At 34.4% G+C, this 14,908-nt stretch overlaps 2 protein-coding genes across 3 annotated transcripts; one reads left to right on the top strand and one right to left on the bottom strand.

The window, feature by feature from the left end:
• The first annotated feature begins 2,633 nt into the window (after positions 1-2,633).
• LOC115886608 (protein glass-like) lies at positions 2,634-14,891 on the top strand. 2 transcript variants are annotated; one of them, XM_030905847.1, is made up of 7 exons: positions 2,634-2,783; positions 8,836-9,025; positions 11,348-11,487; positions 11,545-11,890; positions 11,947-12,181; positions 14,016-14,253; positions 14,346-14,891. In XM_030905847.1, the coding sequence occupies exons 2-7, from the start codon at positions 8,942-8,944 to the stop codon at positions 14,518-14,520; spliced, it is 1,218 nt and encodes a 405-aa protein (XP_030761707.1). In that variant the 5' UTR covers positions 2,634-2,783; positions 8,836-8,941; the 3' UTR covers positions 14,521-14,891. The 2 variants fall into 2 exon arrangements, with proteins under 2 accessions (XP_030761707.1, XP_030761706.1); XM_030905846.1 differs by having other exon boundaries at positions 2,637-2,783; positions 11,941-12,181.
• LOC115886609 (dynein regulatory complex protein 9-like) lies at positions 4,057-5,389 on the bottom strand. Its single transcript, XM_030905848.1, has one exon. The coding sequence runs from the start codon at positions 5,342-5,344 to the stop codon at positions 4,145-4,147; it is 1,200 nt and encodes a 399-aa protein (XP_030761708.1). The 5' UTR covers positions 5,345-5,389; the 3' UTR covers positions 4,057-4,144.
• Positions 14,892-14,908: the final 17 nt, after the last annotated feature.

Genomic DNA, 14,908 nt, shown 5'->3' with positions numbered 1-14,908 from the left:
CCTTTTGTACTTAACAACACTACTATTGACGTCGTGGACTCTGTGAAATTCTCAGGACTTCTTGTAGACAACTCGTTAAAATGGAACTTTCACATTGAAGCTCTATCAAAGAAACTAAGCGCTGCCTGTTTTGTGCTAAGATCAGTTTCTAAGGAACTTAACTTCTCAACCTCTAGAATAGCCTATTATGCCCTTTTTGAGTCACATCTTCGTTATGCCCTTCCATTCTGGGGTACTTGCTGCGCAACAAAATTTGATCGAGTTTCAGACTTCGATACTTATTGGGACTGAACAGTAGAACTCACTGCCAGAATTTCTTTAAAAATTTGAAAATACTGACTCTTCCTTCTTTATTCATTTTTGAATCCGTTTGATTAATCTGCAACCACATATCTGCTATTCCCGAAAGGCCATCTCATAACTATCCACATAGGAATGCAGAGCACGATCTTTATCTGCCAACCCCGAGCTCAGAACTACTTAAAGGTTCAATATTGTACAATGCCAAAAAAATGTACAATCATCTGCCTTTGAATATCAAGTCGCTTTCATTCTTTCCCGCATTTCGCAAAGCTCTAAAATCATACCTACTGGAGAGAGCCCTATATGCGGTAAACGACTTTTTTGTTGATGTTTAATTATGCACAATTTTGAATTTTAAAACTTTGATCATCTCACACACTGGTCAAAGGTCAAGTATTTAATATTTTATAACTCTAAAATTATATCTATTTACTGCGTACTGTTCTAAAATTGTCCATGTATATTCTTTTTGTAATTTTAAAGACTTAAATTTTTTTGAATTGTATTATTTGTCCTGTGTATTTTTTGTTGTTTGTATTTTTTTTGTGATTTTGTTGTTTGTGAGTGCTTTGTCGATGAAGCTGTTTTGGCTTTTTGCACAATAAAGCGTTGTTTGTTTGTTTGTTTGTTAAGCTTGATTTTATCTTCCATCAGGGAGAATTGATATGTTTTTAATAGTTGGTGAATGCAGTGTGCATTCACCAATTATTAATAGAATCCTAAATGCTCCTGATTTTATCTAGTCTGTTTTTTATGGGGATATGTTAAAGACAGTGTTTACAAAACTCGACCAACTATTGTCGACAACATGAGAGAATTTATTGTAGCTGCTTTTCGAGGTATAGAACTCCACATATGCCTTTTAAAATGAAAAGATCATTTTGATGAGACAATCATTTTATACAGTTAACAAGAAAGGAAGTATTTTGAGCATTTGATTTCATTGAGCTAATTTTTGTCACATAATTATAGGTTTATATCTATTTTTATTTCTGTAATAATTAAAATATGTTGTAAACGTGTATCTTTTTATTACCCTTGAGTATTTTACTCGACAATCTTTAATTTTTGTTAAATTAACAAAAGGTACCTTTATCACACAGTCATTCTAGATTTTTTCAAATAATAAAGATCTATACTGACGCAAAATCATAAAAATTAATATATCTAGGAAAATCTTTGTCTGAGGGGTAGATAACCTTAATAATATTTTGAAATTACCTTATTGCATTTTTAAAAAGAAAAGCTTCCAGATATCAGGCAAAGAAATCAAATGTATTTACAAAACTGGAAATAGAACGCTTTTGAAAGAAGCCGATGACAAAGAATTCCTGTTAGCTAAAGTTGCCTTAATCGTTGGAGTATTTGGAGCATGTAGGAGGAAAAAAGTCACGTTTTTGACCGTAGATGCCATTAAAGATTGTCAGCCATTTATTAGTGTGAAGATTCCGAATAAAAAAAATCATTTTCCAAGTGTTTACGATTACTGAGGGACCAATAGATGGTATCAATTTCTTACATGTATTTCGTAAGTACGCAAAACTTCGACCACTCAAGCGATTTTTCTTGACGTATCGAAAAATTCAATGCTGTACCCTGCCAGATGGAATCAATATAATTGGGGTTATGCCAAAAAAGATAGCGGAATTTCTTGGATTCTCCAACGCCATTGAATACACTGGTCATTGTTCCCGGCGCAGATCTGCAACAATGCTGGCAGATTCAGGAGCGGACATATTAGTTTTAAAGCGACATGGAGGTTGGCGATCAAGCTCGGTTGCTGAAGGTTACATTGAAAATTCAATTGAACAGAAACCCGAAATAGTAAAAAGAATCACGAGACAGAAAGATACGCCAAATAAGAAATTAAAAGCAGTTCACGTAGAAGCAGAAACTACCAGCATTGTCAGTACAAGAAATTTACTTATTCCGACTCGTATAACTTGCATTTCTCTTAGAGACGAAAAGTTGGATGCCTCTTATATTCAGTTTAATAATTTAAATAATCGTACCTTTAAGATTTATAATAAATAAATATTTTTATTGTTTCTAACGTCGAAACGCTTTCACAAAAAAGTATTTTCTTTTTTCCATGCAGTTCTTTTGGACGCTCCCCGGTACGGCCAGCTCATTGACGAAGGATGAGCCTAATGAAGTGACGTTCCCTCCGCGGCAGAATGACATTCGACACCCCTCTGGGAGGGGATGGGGGCGGCCACTCTTGCCACCCCCCATCAGGGTCATTTTCGCTGTCCCGCGATGCCACTTAAAACACAGTAAAGTTTTGCGCCCTCACTTGTGAGGGCTCGCAGAGACCACGCGTGTACGGGGTGAGTTTTGAAACGTCGTGAGGGATGATTGATAGTGAGGTGAAATCGGGGAGGTTTTGAGCATCTTAGTTTAAAAAGTTTCGCGGTTTCTTTTTATTGTGAGTTGTGATGGAGTGCTATCGGTGATTAAGGATTTATGTGAAGAAAAAGGTAATTATTTCTGAGTTTTTTATAATTATTTATTAATATCTTAAATTCTAATATTTTGTTTTTTATTTCATTAAATTTACTGAAATTATATCCATTATTGTTAGACATCCAACTAGTGATGTAAAAATTCTAAGTAATCGTTACTAAGTAACAGTTACTTTACGAGGACTCGAAGTAACGTTTACCATTTGAATTTAGGACTCGTTACTCGTTACTAAACTAATTTGTTACTTTTGCGCCGGCAGTAATCGTAATCCCTGGAAATGCACGAACCGAGGACTCGAAACTCGATACTGAAATATTCCTTACTTCCTGCTTCTGTATCTGCCTCTCTTTCTCCTCCTGAATCCTTTTGTACTCCAGAAGTCGTCAATCTCCGCCTGGCGAGCGTTGTACTTATCCTCCAGAAACCTCCTATCGTCCTTGATCTTATCTAGATTGGTGGAGAGTTTGATGATGTCCCCGTCCAGCTTGTCGAAATCCTCGTCGTACTGCTTCATCCAGAACTGGATACCGTCCAAGCAGTCGTTCTTGCTCTCCTCGAGGTATCGATTCTGGGTCTCAATTTTCTTTTTGGTGTTCTTTATGAAGGAAGAATGAATATCTTCCTTTTCCTGGCACTTTATTTGGTTTTGCTCACGCCTGGCTACTTCCCACTGCACGAAGAACGCCACCTCTCTTTGCCCGTACAAGTAAATGTCCTCAGATTCAAACCTAAGCTTCTGTATGTTTGAATTTGTGTCTTTTATAGTTTTTGTGTTATTTAGTCGTTCTTCTTCACAGTGTGTTTTGATGTCATCGATAATTTTCTCTTGGTTTTCTTCGTCTTGTAGCAACTGGTCTTCTTCCTGTTTCATACGCTTCAACACGTTGACGCAAGTCGAAATTTTGTCTAGAGTACCAAACTTGGTGAATTCTCTACAAGCGTCTCGAATAATGCCGTAAAACAGAGCGATATCCTTCGCCAGTTTGTTGAAATTACTGTTCGTACAACCGATACGGATTTGAGCGTGGTCCTCCTGGCCCATATACCGATCTTCCAGGCTCTGGTAGTAAGTGAATTGTGAAAAATCCAGTCCACGGTCGTTTTGGATGTTGATGCTGCGCAAAATGCTTAATTCGTCCATGCATTATGATAGTGCGCAGGTTATTACACCTCTTATTAGGATAGGGACAGCGTCGTTAGTTTTGATGTTATCTAATAATATTATTATGTCACTTACGATTAAATGGTTGTTTTATTATATTAATACACTTTTTTAAAAGTTCTACAGATTTATTTTGAAATACTATCAACAAAATAGTATTTTAACAATCTAGAGAATCAATTTACACTACTTATAACACTTCAACCCGAATCTTTACTTTTTCTTAGACTTTTTATCTTTATCCTTCCCCTTTCCTTTTCCTCTCTTCTTCTTCCTGTAAGGTCCCAACCTCTTCCTCACCATCACTCCTCTCCACCAGGCCTGTATCTTCAGCCCCGCATCGTACTCCTTCTGTACCTGTCTGTCTTTCTCCTCCTGAATCCTTTTGTACTCCAAGAAGTCGTCAATCTCCGCCTGGCGAGCGTTGTACTTATCCTCCAGAAACCTCCTATCGTCCTTGATCTTATCTAGATTGGTGGAGAGTTTGATGATGTCCCCGTCCAGCTTGTCGAAATCCTCGTCGTACTGCTTCATCCAGAACTGGATACCGTCCAAGCAGTCGTTCTTGCTCTCTTCGAGGTACCTAACGAATTCGGCGTGGCATCGATTCTCGGTCTCCATTCTCTCTTTGGTGTTCTTTATGAAGGAAGAATGAGTATCTTCTTTTTCCTGGCACTTCATTTGATTTTGTTCACGCCTGGCTGCTTCCCACTGCACGAAGAACGCCACCTCTCTTTGCCCGTACAAGTAAATGTCCTCAGATTCAAACCTAAGTTTCTGTATGTTTGAATTTGTGTCTTCTATAGTTTTTGTGTTATTAAGTCGTTCTTCTTCACAGTGCGTTTTGATGTCATCGATAATCTTCTCTTGGTTTTCTTCGTCTTGTAGCAACTGGTCTTCTTCCTGTTTCATACGTTTCAATATGTGGACGCAAGTCGAAATTTTGTCTAGAGTACCAAACTTGTTGAATTCTTTACAAGCGTCTCGAATGATGCCGTAAAACAGAGCGATATCCTTGGCCAGTTTGTCGAAATTACTGTTCGCACAACCGATACGGATTTGTGCGTGGTCCTCCTGGCCCATGTACCGATCTTCCATGCTCTGGTAGTAAGTGAATTGTGAAAAATCCGGTCCAGGGTCGTTTTGGATGTTGATGCTGCGCAAAATGCTTAATTCGTCCATGCATTCTGATAGCGCGCAGGTTATTAGACCTCTTAGAAGGACGGAAACGGCGTTGGTTTTGCTTTTTTCGCTGGCGAGGGTGTTTAGAGACTGGGACATGACCGAACGGCTTTCGCTCTTGCTACGCATTTCTCTTTCTTTATCGACATCTTCGTATTGGTCCTCCTCATCTTCTTCTTCCTCTTGTTCATCTTCATTCTCGTCTTCGTCCACGTCGTCTTCGTATCGCATGGTGGGACGGGAATCGTTGAGTTTTATTACAATAATGACAGATAAACGTCTTAAGACAATACCTATATGTCATTTAGGAAACTTTGTTTCGTACTCTATCCAGCCTTGATGTTCGTGCTGATTAGTAGTGGGAACTATCGAATGAATACTATCGAAACATTCGATAGTTGGAATTCATTCGAATAATTCGATAGCTAGTAAAAAAACATTCGTTGAAAACTATTCGAATAAAAATTATCGAATAGATGCGTCATCTGCCTTGAAATATTGTATTCTAGTAATTCGGCAGCAAAAACCATTCATTTATAAAATTCATTCATTATGAAATTCATTTATTCGTAAGGATCGATTATAATAAAATATTAACTGGATTTTAGTTGTCGCCCGGCGACGCAGGTTTCTTTCCGAGAAACCCGACAGCGGTCGGTGGCAATGCTATGAAAGAAGCCGGCATCTTTGATTTTTTCCGGAGTCATATAAAGATAAGGACACATTATTTTTTTATTGAGGTGCTAGTATTTACACAGAAAATACATTATGAAGGGCGCTGTTGCCATATATTGGTATTAGTTGATATTATTATTATTGTTTGGCTTTAGTTAGTTAGGGATAGTATGTCTATATATTTTGCATTTTTTTGTTATTAATATTCTGTTGTTACACTGCAATAATACTTGTTATTTTGGATGTAGGAAAATGATTTTTAATGTTTTTAAGCAAAGACTGGTTTAATAAAAATAATAATAACAGTAATAATTTGTTATACCTATTAACAACAAAATTTAAAATAATTTAATATAAACATATTTTTTACGTAGTAGCAAAATATAAACAACAAATTAGATGTCAAAATTATTTATATTAGATCCTATTTAAAAATAATATAGTCTTTAAATTTTTTGTGCGGCAACGTTGGTTTATTAAATAATAATAATTACAGAACTAATTTGTTATATTAACAACAAACTTTAAAATCATGAAATATAAACATTTATTAATTTTCTAAGCATGCAGTGTAATGGAAGGAAAATATAAATAAAAATTAGAAATCAAAATTATTTATATTAGGTACTTTATATTACTATTTAAAAATAATATTTACTTTTACTGGCATTTACTTTAAAAAAAATGAAATATTTCTTCAAAAAAACTACATGTAAGAGAATTAGCATAAACAAAATACAAACATCGTTAACTTTTTTTTTAAATTGGCACGTGTAAAACTTTCAATTTAATTTTCTCACCCCATAGTTTGAGTTCGATTACCCCCCATTTACTTAACCACATTACTTAAATATGATTATTAAGTTCAACTAATTCATATTATTTAAACATCTAAAATACAAATATGTATTTTTAGAATTAATTCTAAGTTCACATCATCTCTCTTAAAAATTGCTACTTCTCAAAATTTCCCATTAAAAAATAGACCATATAAACCATATAAAATAAAATAATTGAAAGATCGGGCTACGGAAAATCACACAAATTTTCGGAAAAATTTTGACACCTGCACACGCACACAAGCGTCAATTAAAAAAGACTACTATTTTAGTATTTTAAATATTTTAATAAACCCAAAATTGGGCACAGTATTTATAAGGTGAAGTTATAAAAATTTGGAAGAACTAATAATGCACTGACGCACACAAAAATCAAACGAATACTCTGACTAAATTTCATTTATCAAAAGCATTCGATAGTCCTGGCTCAACGATAACCATTTAGTTGCACGGCGAGGTTGTCACATATGCTTTAGTATACAAATGAATGAATGATTTTATTCGAATAAAACCATTCGATAGTTGAAATCATTCATTCAGTAACCATTCGATAGTCTAATTTATTCGATAGTTCCCATCGCTAGTGCTGATATACTTATCGTGTCTGATATACTTCTACCGCCATCAGTAATTTTCTTTTGTTATTCTCCGTTAACCCCCATGTTTTCGCCCTAAATAACAGATTGGTCTTGACTATCGCATCATAAATCCTTAGTTTTCTGTCTTTACCTATTTCGTTACTCCAGAGTATATTATTCAGACATTTTATTGCATTTCTGGCCTTGACTATTCTCGAGATTATTTCGTTGTCGTCTTTCCCGGATTTATCGGAAGTAACCCCTAGGTATTTGTATTCGTTACATGTTTGTATATATTCATTATCCAGTTTTATTGCTGTTTGATCCGATCCAACGCAGAGATATTTAGTTTTTGTGATATTCATCTCCAGTCCCCAAACTTAATATTCCTCTTAAAGTGTTCATGTCATATATGTCAGTCATTTTTGACTCCTGCACAAATAACCTGATCGTCAGCGAACTCGCTGTGTCATTTAATCTGGTTAATTTAAGACATTCTTACAGCTTGGTGATAGGGACGTTATCGTAAGCTTTATGGAGATCGACAAACATTAGGTGTACATCTTCATTTATTGCTATTTTCTTTTCTATGAGTAGTTTCAAACAGAATAAGTTATTAGTGCAGTATCTCCTAGCTCTAAAACCTAGCTCTAAAGATACACCCTGTATATTCCGAAAAATACAATTATTACCCAAAAAAAGACACGTAGTTCAAACCAGTAAACTACATCGCAACCTACAAATTTTTGGAATTTATGTATGCAATATAAAAATAAACCCATTCAATGTCATACAAACCTGGGTATATTTCCATATTGATGATTGAATATGTTTAAGGGAAACAACCTTCCCCTCTCCCTTATTCTTGCAGCTTTCTCCAATAGGAAACCCTACAGGGGCGGCGTTTATCGTCATACTACCCCTCATTTTCCCCAAAACGTTGCCGTGGCAACGGGAAGAAAACATGGCCGCAATATTTACCCCCAAATACCGGGGGATAAATTTGAATTTTTAATTATTTTTTGGTCATGTATACAAGTTTTGTGTTAGAGTATTTTTTATTTAAATTTAGTTTATTTTTAAACATATACATTTGTACAGAGTGGTCCTAAAAATAAAGACGTAACAGCATCATACAATAGAAAATATCAATTTTCTTTTTAATTTTCCTAATTGAGATGCATTGAAAATACGGGCACTGTATTTTTCGATCAATTAGTCACTTTTTTGCTTTAAGCTATTTGAGTATATTATCAAAAATAGAGTGGTGGGGGAAGGTCAAACATTTTTACTTTCAAATGCTGATATCTCTTGTTTGGATGAACCGATTTTGGTCAACTTGGTGTCATAAAAAAGTGCTTAAATTGTACTTTAATGACTTATATGATATCGTATTGTAACGGAATTTTAAATAGTATAATCCTTTATCTTTAATTTCCTTCTTTATTTGTGTAAAAATACTTGAAAGTGAAATGAACTCTTAATTGTTATGACTTTTATATCCAAGCATATTCTGTAGCCGTGAAGTCTATTTTAAATTAATATTAATAAGAATATACAAAAATTAAGGTATTTAGACGATTTTTTTAGAGAAATAGACAGATATAAAAGTAACTTTTGATTTTCACAGGGGGTTTTACTGGTACACCTGGATTTTCTTCTTCCTTCCTGTTGATTTTCCCCCCATTTCTGCGCAAGATTGGTCCAGCTTCGCAGCTTCTGGCTCCCCCGCAACTATGGATACCAGCTACGTGCCGAACAACCCCCAGTTTGGTCTTCAGTTTGAGTGTAACTGGACTGGACCGGGAGGAATACAACAGGTACGTAGTAAAAAACGTTTTGTATGTTTCTATATTGTTATCATTGTTACCAGACAATGTTTCTTATTTCTAATTTTTTTTTACAATTTTTAACTACTATTAAAAATTGTCCATAAACAAGGTTTGAAGAATTCGACTTTTTTATTAAAGTAAAGCATTTAGGGGTTTTAGAATAAAAGTATATAATATATATTATATAATATAATAAAGTATTTCTAAAAGTATATAAAATTTCCTATAAATTCCGAAATTTTCATGTTTTTTTCACTATTTTTGCTCTTTTTGTAGTGTTTTGAAAAAGCGTATGCCAAAAAATGGAAAGATTCAGGGATTGAAAAATTAGGGTTGATTAAATCTACTTTTTGACAAAATCGAAGACTTTTAAGGCCTTATAATTTGATATATTCTAAAAGTAGATAAAATTTCCTACAAATCCTGAAATTTTCATAATTTAATCACTACATTTACCATTATTGCGAGCGTCTTGAAAAAGCGTATGCCAAAAAATTGAAAGATTCAGGGATAGAAAAATAAGGGTTGAGTAAATCTACTTTTTGACAAAATCGAAGACTTTTAAGGGTTTTTAATTTTATATATTCTAAAAGCAGAAAAAATTTCCTACAAATTCTGAAATTTTCATAATTTTATCACTACATTTACCATTATTGTGAGCGTTTTGAAAAAGCGTACGCCAAAAAATGGAGAGATTCAGGGATAGAAAAATAAGGGTTGATTAAATCTACTTTTTGACAAAATCGAAGACTTTTAAGGGTTTTTAATTTTATATATTCTAAAAGTAGATAAAATTTCCTAAAAATTCTGAAATTTTCATAATTTTATCACTACATTTACCATTATTGTGAGCGTTTTGAAAAAGCGTACGCCAAAAAATGGAAAGATTCATTGATAGAAAAATAAGGGTTGATTAAATCTACTTTTTGACAAAATCGAAGACTTTTAAGGGTTTTTAATTTTATATATTCTAAAAGTAGATAAAATTTCCTACAAATTCTGAAATTTTCATAATTTTATCACTACATTTACCATTATTGTGAGCGTTTTGAAAAAGCGTACGCCAAAAAATGGAAAGATTCAGGGATAGAAAAATAAGGGTTGATTAAATCTACTTTTTGACAAAATCGAAGACTTTTAAGGGTTTTTAATTTTATATATTCTAAAAGTAGATAAAATTTCCTACAAATTCTGAAATTTTCATAATTTTATCACTACATTTACCATTATTGTGAGCGTTTTGAAAAGCGTACGCCAAAAATGGAAAGATTCAGGGATAGAAAAATAAGGGTTGATTAAATCTACTTTTTGACAAAATCGAAGACTTTTAAGGGTTTTTAATTTTATATATTCTAAAAGTAGATAAAATTTCCTACAAATTCTGAAATTTTCATAATTTTATCACTACATTTACCATTATTGTGAGCGTTTTGAAAAAGCGTACGCCAAAAAATGGAAAGATTCAGGGTTAGAAAAATAAGGGTTGATTAAATCTACTTTTTGACAAAATCGAAGACTTATAAGTGTTCACAATTTTACATATTCTAAAAGTAGATAAAATTTTCTACAAATCCTGAAATTTTCATAATTTTATCCCTACATTTACCATTATTGTGAGCGCGTCTTTAAAAAGCTAAAATAAATAGTCAAAAAAGGCTAATTTCTAGAATTTTTCCATACATATAGTCATGCAAATTAGAAATTTTGGCAAATAAGTGACCGATTTTGAGAAAACTACTATTGTTAACTAGCTGAAAGGTGTTTTTTAAGAAAATATAGGCCTTAAAAAAATTACTAAGTGTTAACGCTCTTTTAAAATTGTTCAAAAACAAAAAAGTGTTGAAAAAATTGACTTTTATTATTCAATTAAAGAATGTAAGCCTTAAAGATACATCTATTTAAGACGTACATAATATTTCCTATAAATCATGACATTTTCATAGTCTTATCTCACTCTGTTCCCTATTTTTGTAAGCGCTTTAAAAAGCCGTCAAAAATAGCCAAAATTGAGCAATTTATGGGCTTCTTTGCATACTTTTATTCACAAAAAGTGGTGATTTTGTTCTGTTTTATATTAACTAGAATGTATATATAATTGAAAAATATTCCTTTTTGTCTTGACAAGTACTGTACGAAATGTAGGTGAACTTTTATCTATTACTAACAATTCTTTTAAAACAAGGGTTCATTGAAAATCCAGTTTTAAATACTTTTTCAGTTTTTAGTTTGGTTTTTTTTGCTTTAAAAAGTCTGCAAATTTGAAGACTATTTCTAATAATTTTGTTTTAATTATATTATTATTTCCCAAAGGTCAACAACTACCCAGACGACTTATCATCTTGCTGGAGCGACGACATGGGTTCATTCTCCCTACCACTGGACTTAGAACCACTCCCCAGCCTCTTCAACATCTCCCCCTGCGGGACAGCTCCCTCCAACACAGCCTACAAGTAAAATTCCCCATTTTACAGCCCACTTTAACCTCTAAAACTTGTATTTTTGTGTAGAGCAGAACCTGGAGGATACCAAACACAAAATCCTCTCTTGTTCAGAGACCAGAAACAACCAGGGTCTGATGTTGCTGATGTATTGCTGTCCTTGAAGCATGCGGTGGTTCATCCTGGTCAAAGCCCCAACGAGAAGTTCGAGAATCAACAGCATCTGTACCATCCCCAGATGTTGTTGTCGCCTGGGGGGTATTCAACTGGTGGAGGGTTGTGTGACCAGAACTTTGGGATGGCTCAGCAAGCTCCGATTTTTCCAAGCATGTCAGTGAATGTTTCGATGAATATGACTATGCATAGTTACCACCATCCGAATGCAGGATATACTTCGGATATTTCCTGTCCTCAGGTAACTAAACTAACTTGTTGTTAATAATAAATAATATTAAAAAAATCTAGGTACAGTGGAACACGCAGACCCCATCTCAGTCGTCTTACCAAGGGCAGGGTCTTCTAAGTCCTTCTTACGGTGGAACATACTCTTTTACTGCTGACTTTCGACCTCCTCAGGATGTGCCATTGCTGACGACCAGTGCAAGCTATAAACCGATGCCGATGACGTTTATACCACCGAAACGTCGGTCCAGTTCAAGCCTATTGGACGACGATGGACAAAAACCTAACGTATGTCGAATTTGTGGTAAGTTTTCATTTATATAGGAGCTATAACGGTTTTATCTTATGTGCACTGAAAACTAGAAAATAATAATAACAATTAGGTATTTTGAACTTCTAGTTCAGAAATATTTTAGTACTAGGCAGAATAGCTTTTAGGCATATTAGACTAAAATAAAAACGTGGGGCCCCTCTGAAATCTTACCTATGGCAAAGCATATCTTTATACTTTGGTAGATCATGAGCTCGGCGTTCGCTGGTGAAGCCGCGACGGCTGGTTATTGATTGTCAAAATCTCCAGTTACGATTATAGTAAGTCGATGCAATCCACACTTAGTATAGGAGAAAGTATTACAGCAATAGTTAATGGGCCCCACATTTTTATTTTAGTCTAATATGCCTAAAAGTTATTCTGCCTAGTACTAAAATATTTCTGAACTAGAAGTTCAAAATACCTAATTGTTATTATTATTTTCTAGTTTTCAGTGCACATAAGATAAAACCGTTTAACTTAAAAGTTTTTTTACCGATTTTTTATTTTCTAGTTTTTAGTATTTAACGGAAATGCCTACCGAATATTCCTCATTCTATTTAATTCATTTAGTGCATCATTATTACATGGTTTTTTACCTGATAATTTATTACAATCTGACGTTCAGGGGTTTCTGACGCTAACAACTCTCTCTGTCTGTCGCGTTCTGATGCTAGCCTAGACTCATGACGCTCAGGTGTTTCTGACGCTAACAACTCTCTTTGTCTCTCTCGTTGTGATGCCAGCCTAGACTCATGACGCTCAGGTGTTTCTGCCGCTAACAACTCTCTCTGTCTGTCACGTTGTGATGCTAGCCTGGACTCATGACGCTCAGCTGTTTCTGACTCTACCAGCTGCCTTTGTCTCTCACGTTGTGCTATTAACCTGGCATCATGTTGCTCAGGTGTTTCTGTTGCTAACCGTTCTCTTCGTTTCTGTAGTCGACTGTAGGTTTCATTTTCACTTTCTTTTGCACGTTTCGTTCTATACTTTTCTTTCGCCTTTTCGAGCCTTCCTTTTCGTTGTGTAGCAGTTTCGTTTTTATTTTTCTTTGTTTTTTTATTTATGTCGAAGTATTCCGAGAGAGACTTTCCAAAAAGTGAGAGAGAAGAATTTGAAAATCGTTTGTATTTATGTATGGAACAAAACGGCTGTCATTTTGGGCAATTATTAAAATAAATTATCATTTTAAATTTCTTTCAAATTGTCACACCTACATTTCTTGTCACTAACCAGTAATTAAGTTGAAGTCTGTATGACCATCGTTTAGCAATTTCAATTAGCTTTCCAAAGAAGTGTCACAAGTGGGGTATCGTTCGGTGACCTGTGTTCCATGAATGCCGACAAATCTTATATTTTCTTTTTTTTCTGCAGGGTGTTTCAAAAAACACGTACTATCTCTAGTGGGGAGATTCCTCACGTAAAAATAAGATTTATTTTTCATATCAACATAGGTCCGATTCTGCTTTGTTTCGTAGCTACAAGGTGTTAAAGTCGAAAATAGTTTTTCGATTCATTATAATTTTCTTCCAAGTGCTTTCAGCGTTTCGAATGAAATTTCGACATATTCACCAGGGAGGTGCAATGGAGTATTTTTCTAAAAAAAGCATGTACGTCACTGACTTTTTTTCTCTTGTTAGCGAAATAGTGTAACCAGTTTAATGCCGATTAAAAATTGTCCTTTGATAATTTATCGATTTCGGCCTCATGAATGAGATAAACGCAATTTTATTAATTTGCCTTGATCTAAATCTAATTAACATCTTTAAAAAAATTTAATATCATTTTTTTTGTTTTTTGAAACACCTTATATGTGTTGTTTTTTCAGGAAAAAGTTATGCAAGACCCAGCACATTGAAGACTCACCTAAGGACCCACAGCGGCGAAAAACCGTTCAGGTGTACGGATTGCAATAAGTCCTTTTCGCAAGCTGCCAACTTGACAGCTCACGTCCGAACCCATTCCGGTGAAAAACCGTTCAGGTGTCCTGTTTGTGATCGTAGGTTTTCACAAAGTTCGTCGGTCACGACGCATATGAGAACGCATTCAGGGGAACGACCTTATAGGTAAGAGTTATTATCAGACTTGCCGTACGACTTGATTTATCGTCTATGACCCGCTTTAAGTAAAAAAATATATTTTTGTGTATTTTTTGCAGGTGTAGACTATGCAAGAAGGCTTTTTCGGATAGCAGTACCCTAACCAAACATTTGAGGATACATAGTGGAGAAAAACCGTACGAATGTAAACTATGTTTGTTAAGGTTTAGTCAGAGTGGTAATTTAAACAGGCACATGAGGGTCCATGGTAGTACTAACGGTTTGCCTCCATGACACATGTTTTTTAATTATCCTGTATAAATTTTGAGATATTTTTTGAAGGTGTTGCAACGAAAAAACAATGTACCATCGACTGAAACTTTGAAAAATCTAACTGAAATTAAGAATTTCTATTTTTTGTATAGTTATTTAAAAAAGTACTATAAGTAGCAATCTGTGATTTAAAGTTATACTGTTGTTCGTCTGGAAAAAGCCTGCCATGACGCCTTTTTCATTCGATCACACGGTATATATGTATATAAAAATAAGTTCGAAAAAAAAAACGGCGTTAAAGACAGCTGGGGAAAGGCAATCCATGATAATTTTGACATTTACTAAAAATTGACGTAAAACTTGTCAAAAATTAACACTAATTAACATCTAGGGCTCGGCCTCGCCAAAA

Source organism: Sitophilus oryzae, unplaced genomic scaffold, assembly GCF_002938485.1.
Source record: "Sitophilus oryzae breed Bouriz unplaced genomic scaffold, Soryzae_2.0 scaffold_494_pilon_pilon, whole genome shotgun sequence".
Taxonomy (NCBI): Eukaryota; Metazoa; Arthropoda; class Insecta; order Coleoptera; family Curculionidae; genus Sitophilus; species Sitophilus oryzae.
Note: the sequence above shows the minus strand (reverse complement) of the source record. Positions and strands in the feature narration are given on the sequence as shown.